The sequence below is a fragment of the Ammospiza nelsoni genome, chromosome 8 (genome assembly GCF_027579445.1).
Source record: "Ammospiza nelsoni isolate bAmmNel1 chromosome 8, bAmmNel1.pri, whole genome shotgun sequence".
Taxonomy (NCBI): Eukaryota; Metazoa; Chordata; class Aves; order Passeriformes; family Passerellidae; genus Ammospiza; species Ammospiza nelsoni.
This window is the reverse complement of record NC_080640.1, coordinates 14,413,392-14,420,237: the sequence shown is the minus strand read 5'-3', so window position 1 is coordinate 14,420,237 and position 6,846 is coordinate 14,413,392. Positions and strand designations below refer to the sequence as shown.

The following is a 6,846-nucleotide window of genomic DNA, read 5'->3' as shown; positions in this document are numbered from 1 at the left end:
TGATTGCCACTGAACCCTTGTTGCTTAGGAAGGCTTAGGTGTGACAGGAACACATGGGGACAGTGCTACTAAGGCTAGAATTGGATTTGCTTTACCATGTGTGCTCTTGAGGAACAGCAGATAAAAGAGGACAGTGGGGTGACTGCAATTATTGTGCTGTCTCATTGTACACGGAGTTACAAGATAACTCAGAAGTCAAGGGTGACACAATGAGTAATTCCTCAGGAACCATCAGTACCAAAGAAAGGCTCAACGTCCAACTCAGTGGTTAATTATTAGCAATTTCTCTGATTAAATCCACATGTTTTTGTAAATAAAACTATCCCTCGTGCTACATCCTCCAGGCCAGAACCAATACACTGCTCATGAGAGCTGTAAACTGATGCAATGAGTAAGAAGTGAATGGAGCAGTCACTCAGCCCTTCTTCATCTGGACTGCTGATGTGATTCTTCTTTCTGGCACAGGTGTCCTCTGGCCTTGCTCAAAACCACTTGGAGCACTGCTGCCAAGGGGCACACTTGTTTATGACACCTCCCTACATAATGCTCCATCCCACTGCTTATCTCAGTTTTTAGTACAGGTCACATCTCATCCCCACCATGACTTTGGTCTCTCACTCAGAGTTGAAGTGTTGCCCTCAGCACAGGATTCCACTCTTCTGATGTTCAAAGCAAGCAGAACCCACTTTCTCTACCCTCACAGCTGGGGCATGCTCCTCCTAAAAACCCACAGAGCTTTACTGTCCTTCAGCTCCTTCCATAAACCTTCCTCCACTAAAATACCCAGAAAACATTCACTGGGACCAAGGTAATCCAAGTGGCACCTCTTTGGCAAGCAATACCATCGTCTCCCTGTGCTCCCCTCTCTTTATCCCTGTTATACAGCATGTTACAGCTTTTCAAATCTAGGTATTCATTCATGCCTGTCTCACACAGGGTCTGATCCAGAGGTCTCTGCCAGGCCACCAGCCAAATTGCTCCAGCCCTCACTGCTCATATCTTCTCTGAAGAGTTTCTCTGCCTCATCGTGCTCTTACCCCATGTTCAAAAACATGAGGCAGCTTGGTCAGCAGAATATTCTCACCCTAATTATCATGATTATGATAGTGGTAGCCCAATCTTAACAGAGCTACCGCTATCACAATCACGACCATGACTCATAAAATCTCAACATAAGTCATGAATTCTTACAAACTCTCATGAACTCTCTATTGACCATAATCATAAATTTGGATTCTTCCCACAGCCTGCACATCTGTCAGTGCTGAAGCAGGCTCTGACACCAGCACTATGCAGTCACTCCCTTCCCAGCTCCTCTGTTAGGAACTTCAGTTCCCAAGATATTTTTGGAGACACCAATACCTCTGATGGATTCATGTGAAAAAGTGGATGTACCCTTTAAACTGAAAATATGTAGTCTTGATGATAGGTTTTCAATAATGTGATTGTATTTAAGGTGACAAAGGTGCTGCCATCTTGACAGGTTATCACATTATTTCCATATTCTCACAGGCTATTGCCAAGATGGGAAATCTGTACCCAGCTTTTGTGTCCTGAGGTCCACTACCTTGGCTGTCAGAGGGATTCTCTTCAGCTTTGTGATCTTTTACAGAAGAGCAGGCAGCATGGATAAAGGTGCTTTACTTCTAGGACTCTACACTTCTAATGCACCCTTTGATACCATTTAAATCTTTCACTGGGTATTTTACAGACTAGCTGAGTCTGAGGCTTCAATCCTGACTAGGCAGCAATGATCCAAACAGGCACACTCCCCAAACACTGTCTGGAAAACAAGCAGTTTATGTTTTATGTTGGGACAAGGACCTGGAAACTCCCTTAGAAAAAGCAGCTTGTCCTCCCAACCTCATACACCAACCCCACCTCAAGCACTGAGGAGCCACAGCCCAGGATGTCTCACAGCTTCCACACCCCATCAGCCAGGTGCTTCTCACCACTTACACCTGCTGCATTGCCAATTCCCACCCATGGGCTGGCTGACCACAGCTGGCCTTGTTTCCCAGCTGTGGCCACGGTGTTTCCCACCCTGGCCTTCTGGATGTGACTGTTCTCTGGCACAGCAGGGTCCTAATTCAGCCTGTGCAACCTGGATCACGATCTTACCTGAACACACAAACAAACTCTAGAAAAGCACAGCAAGAGGGGGGCAGCTGCAGTGTTTATTTGACAATCACATGCAGTGCTATACAATTCAGTCCCCCTACTTGCTCACCTCCCTTCCTCCCAAATGGTGCCCAACAGCTGCTGCTGCTGCAACATCTGGGAATGTGTCCTTTTATTTAAAATGGCCAACATAAGTTTCCAGGCCAGGGACTTGAGGGGAAGGCAAGGGAAGAGGTGTCAGGCTCCATCACCTAGTGCACATCCTCTGCAGCCTGAGGAGGGAAGCAGTGCCCATCAGTCCGTGTGCCAGGGCACACCCTGGAGTCTCTGTGCTCTTGGCCCTCCACTACAGAATGTTCTTGGCAATGGCGTTCAGGGTCCTCACTTTGGCCACGTCTGCCACCTTTATGGAGTACTCGGGGGCAGAGAAGGACGCTCCCATGGCAACGTTCGGGTTTCTGTCAGGAAAACCAGTGATTAGTGGCGACCTGCTGGGGACACAGAGGAGTAACATCCACCAAGAAAAACACCCCCAGATTTCCCCTAGCTTCAGCACTGGCCAAAGATGGTGCCACCCAAACCTAAGTTGGAACAGTAATAGAATATAGCCCATTCCTCACTCATTTTTCAGAGGCACATCCCACTGTCTTGCCAAATCCTACACGTTTATGTTAAAAGTCTAAGGCAACTAAACCACAACCCACCTTCCCAAGTGCCCTCAGAACTCCTACGGTGGCAGTAGCAAGAGAAATGCCCCAAGGATCTGGTTCTGCATGGAACTCACGTCCACGTGAGGAGCACTGCTGGATTCATACACTGCAGAGTATCAGGCACCATGACTCCAAACAGAAAAGCACAACTAGCACTCAGGAAGCTGTTTGAAATAAATGCCAGTTCTACAAACCCATGCTCACATTCATTAGCCTTTCCCTCACAGAGTTCTGTGAAAATAAAGACAAATAATCAGTTACCTGAACTTCATCCCTGAGTCCCGAGCTGAGCGAGCAGAGCAGTGAAACTCGGAAGCAGTGGAGCCTTCCAGAATCCTCTGCAGGTTGCGCTCCGTGATGCCACCTCCTGGTGGGAACAAGCCCGATGTCACACACCGAGCAGTGACAGTTCCAGACCCGCCACCACCCCGGGAGCTCACCACTAAGGGACAGGAGCCACATACACTGAAGGGGAAAAACAGCCCTTGGGACAACAGAGACACGGGCAAGCGAAAAGGGACGGGAGAAGCCTTGGCTATGCCCTCCCACAGATCCAGAGCTGTCCCCAAACCCTGCAGGGAGCAATAGAGCAGGGCTGTGGCCTCCCCAACAGGCTGCATGGCCTTTACTCACTCCAGGACAGGAGCTGCTCCTCCTGGGCAGCTGGCTCAGAAAGCCAAATAAGGAAGTGGATTCCAGGGCAAGGAATCCAGGGCAAGGAGGCTAGCAGGGAAAGGCTAAGGATTGCAGGACCTGGTACAGATGACAAACATTACCTGGCATCACCACAATTCTGCCCTTTGCCTGAAAGTAGAGTAACATACATGTCAGGGATATTACTGAGGACCACATCCACACGTGCGTTTGTGAGGCAGCAAAGAAACCTCACATGCAGCACTTTCCATAAGCTCATGGATGTCACCATGGTCTACAGTTTATGTGCTCTTACCCATCTTTTTTGTACTATTCATGTTTTAAAATGAAAAGTGGAAAAGAACTTGCAGTTACCTCTAAGACAACCTGGCACCATTCCCTCCTACCTCTCCATCCCACCTTGCTACCTCACCTGTTGCACTTTCCTAAAAGGAGCAGTGAGACACTCAGCAGGGACCTCACTCTGCTGTTTGTGTGGCCTCATCATGCCAGCTGTTTAAACCAACTCCCACCACCCTCCCCAAATCTGCAAGCAAGAACCCAACCAGTTTTTGCTGTGGGAGACTTTGGGGCCCAGCCTAAATGGACTTGGGGAAACAGATTAAAGCCAAGCAAGAGAGGGAAGGCAAGCAGTCCTTGAGAGGATTCCCTTCCAGAAATGAGGGATACCATAAAGCAGCTGCCTGCAGGCAGTGCCAGGGAGCAGCCACAGTAACCCAGCAGAGCACAGCAAGCACTCACCTGTTCTGCAAGCCTCTTAATCAAGGACAATCCTTCCAGTGCTGAGCTGTCACAGCCACTCGTCAGCACCCTCTCAAAGCCCAGGGAAATCAGGGTCTCCAGTGCCACCAGAGGGTCATGCACCATGTCAAAGGCTGAGGGACCAGAACAGCAGCTCAGAAATCGCCCAGTTCATTGTGCTCAAGCCCTGTCCCTCAGCCAGCTCCCCAAAGGCAGAGATAGGAAGGATCCTGCTCACACCCTGGGTTCAGCTCCTGACTGTAACACTCCCCTTGCAGCAGTGCCAGGGCATACCCAGCTCCTCAGACACCTCCTCTCTAACAGGGCAATGAGACCTCAGCTCCCAAACCTGAGCCCCCAGACCTTTTCTCTTGTGGGGAATAGCACAGCCTGCAGAGCTCTCCCTCTCCAGAGAACAACCCAAAAGATCAAGCTCAGCTCCCTCCCAGGCCCGCCCTCCCTCCCCCAGCAGTGGGACGCACACAGGGACAGCAGCCCTGCCCACTCACCGCGGTGGAACGTGACGGGCAGGGGACGGCACACGGCTGCAAAAGAGCACAAGTGGTCAGTCAGGGCTGGAACAGAGCCCCTTGTGCTAGAACCACAAACACACAGGACACACACGAGGGCCAAGGCTTCCCAAGCCGTTCATGGGGAGCTCAGAGAGCCCCCATTCTTGCTGGGAACAATGCTGCTCATCCAGGATTCCTTGTGGGGAAGAGTTCTTCTGCCCTTTGAGAAAGCAACAAACCTTTGGTTTTATGGGCAACACCAAAATCCCCCATCCTGTCTGGGACATGCAGAACCTTCATTCCCACCACAGATGTGTTTCTCAGCAGGAAGGAAGCAGGGAAGTTCTATCAGCTACCTGGGGAAAGGCCAGGACCATTGCTCTTTGGAAGGAGTGGAGCTGATTTTTGTGATTTCTTTCACTACCTACAATTTCTGTTCTCAGACCACAGCAAGCTTCACCCGGGGTCCTCTACTTACTGAGCAAAGTTTATTTATTTCTACAAAAAGATATCCAGCTGCTCCCAGCTAAGTCCTGGCAAGACCCTTTTCCTTTGATGCACTCCTTATAGCACATTCCCCTTTGTATGAGAGCCTCAGTACCATACCACCAGGGAAAGGCCTAGCCCTCTTTAGCTTTGGCTGTAGCTCCCCAAAAACATGCAGCCAGAAATAGAATCTCCTTCTGCATGCTTGTGGTCTGGGCTAACCGTCTCCCACTGCAGCTTTTCATGTGTTCACACCTCTCTCTTGCAATCTTTTCTCCCTGTTTGTGTTAATAGAGAAAAATGAAGATGAATTGCCAGCTACACACAAGGCCAAAGTCCAGGAGATACCTGTCCTAGACACCTGCAGCAAGGACATAAGGAAAAGAACAAAGGACAAAGAAAACGAGAGAGAGAATTCAACAGGTCAAAGTAGATCACCTAAGCCTTCCTACACTTTGCTATTCTGTCCCAGGTGGCCTCAAAGTCTGTGTCAATGGCTTGGGGCTGTGGCCCTCGGCCCGCAAAGTTTCTAAAGTACTGAATGTCTCAGAGGTAAGGCAGGGCACAAAACCGAACGCGGTGGAAAGAGATGGCAACACCGCAGACAGGACGCACAGACCCAAGCCCGGAGCAGCACCACAGCCCCGCCAGGCGCAGAGCTCGGCTGGCAGAGCTCGCCCTCACCCAGCAGCGCCGTGCAGAGCTCGGTGTCGATGCGTCCGTCCTCGGTGAGGGCCCCGAACACGAGCCCGTCAGCGCCGTGCAGCTTGGCCAGGCGGATGTCGGCCTTCATCACCTCCACCTCCCGGTCCGAGTAGAGGAAATCCCCGCCGCGGGGCCGGATCATGACGAACACCGGGACCCGCACGCACTGCTTCACCACCTGCAGCAGCCCTGCCGGCGGGACGGGGGCGGCTCAGCACCGGCCGGGCGGGAGCCCAGCGCAGGGAGACCGGCGGGGAAGGCGGCCCGGGGCGGCCGCGGCTCACCCATGCTCGGGGTGGTCCCTCCTTCCACGAGGCCCGCGCACAGCTCGATCCGCCCGGCACCTGCGGAGAGGCGCGTCAGAACCGGCCCCGCCGCGCCGCCGCCCCCTCCCGCGAGCCCCCCGGGCCTTACCTCCGCGCTCCGCGTTGACGGCGGACTCCACCGAGTCCACGCACACCTCCATGAGGAACCCATCGTCCATGCCTGCGGGGCGGCAGCGGCGCGGTCACCCCGGACCGCCCCATGGCGCCCGCCCGGGCCGCGCCGGGCCCCGCCGCGGGCCCGCCCCGCTTCCGCCTCAGGCCCCGCCCACCCCCGCCCGCGCTTCCGGGCCCGCCCCCTCGCGGCCCGGGCCCGCGCCGCCCGTTGGCGCGAGGGCGGGGGCGCGGGCGGGCGGAGGCGCGGGACGCGAGCCGGGCGCGCCCACGCCGGCGCGCGGCGCGCGCGAGCCCCGCCCCTCGGGCGCCTCGGCCCCGCCCCCGCCGCCGTGCGGGCCCCGCCCCCGTTCCGCACGCGCCCTCAGCACCTGCGCTGGCGGCGCGCGGGGGTCGCTGCTCTGCGCTGCCGGTCACGCGCCGCGAGATCGTCATGGCGACGCCCGGGCGGGCCCGGAAGTGCTGGTCGCGCGCTTCCGG

At 54.1% G+C, this 6,846-nt stretch overlaps 1 protein-coding gene across 7 annotated transcripts; it reads right to left on the bottom strand.

The window, feature by feature from the left end:
- Positions 1–2,155: 2,155 nt before the first annotated feature.
- CUTC (cutC copper transporter) lies at positions 2,156–6,805 on the bottom strand. 7 transcript variants are annotated; one of them, XR_009418867.1, is made up of 10 exons: positions 6,738–6,805; positions 6,344–6,415; positions 6,214–6,273; positions 5,909–6,118; positions 4,736–4,771; positions 4,227–4,360; positions 3,608–3,635; positions 3,093–3,198; positions 2,826–2,995; positions 2,156–2,579 (listed from the first exon to the last, which is right to left on the bottom strand). XR_009418867.1 is itself a non-coding variant. In XM_059476922.1 (9 exons), the coding sequence occupies exons 1-9, from the start codon at positions 6,799–6,801 to the stop codon at positions 2,468–2,470; spliced, it is 852 nt and encodes a 283-aa protein (XP_059332905.1). In that variant the 5' UTR covers positions 6,802–6,805; the 3' UTR covers positions 2,156–2,467. The 7 variants fall into 7 exon arrangements, 6 of the variants coding, with proteins under 6 accessions (XP_059332905.1, XP_059332906.1, XP_059332911.1 ...); XM_059476922.1 differs by lacking the exon at positions 2,826–2,995 and having other exon boundaries at positions 2,156–2,609; XM_059476923.1 differs by lacking the exon at positions 2,826–2,995.
- Between the last annotated feature and the right edge of the window lie 41 nt (positions 6,806–6,846).

Excerpts from the sequence above, each read along its gene's own strand:
- CUTC (XM_059476922.1), bottom strand. The coding sequence starts at position 6,801 with ATGACGATCTCGCGGCGCGTGACCGGCAGCGCAGAGCAGCGACCCCCG. Across the intron at positions 3,636-4,226 it reads TTAAGAGGCTTGCAGAACAG|GCAAAGGGCAGAATTGTGGT; the intron begins GTGAGTGCTTGC and ends CTCTACTTTCAG. Across the intron at positions 3,199-3,607 it reads CAGAATTGTGGTGATGCCAG|GAGGTGGCATCACGGAGCGC; the intron begins GTAATGTTTGTC and ends TGTTCCCACCAG.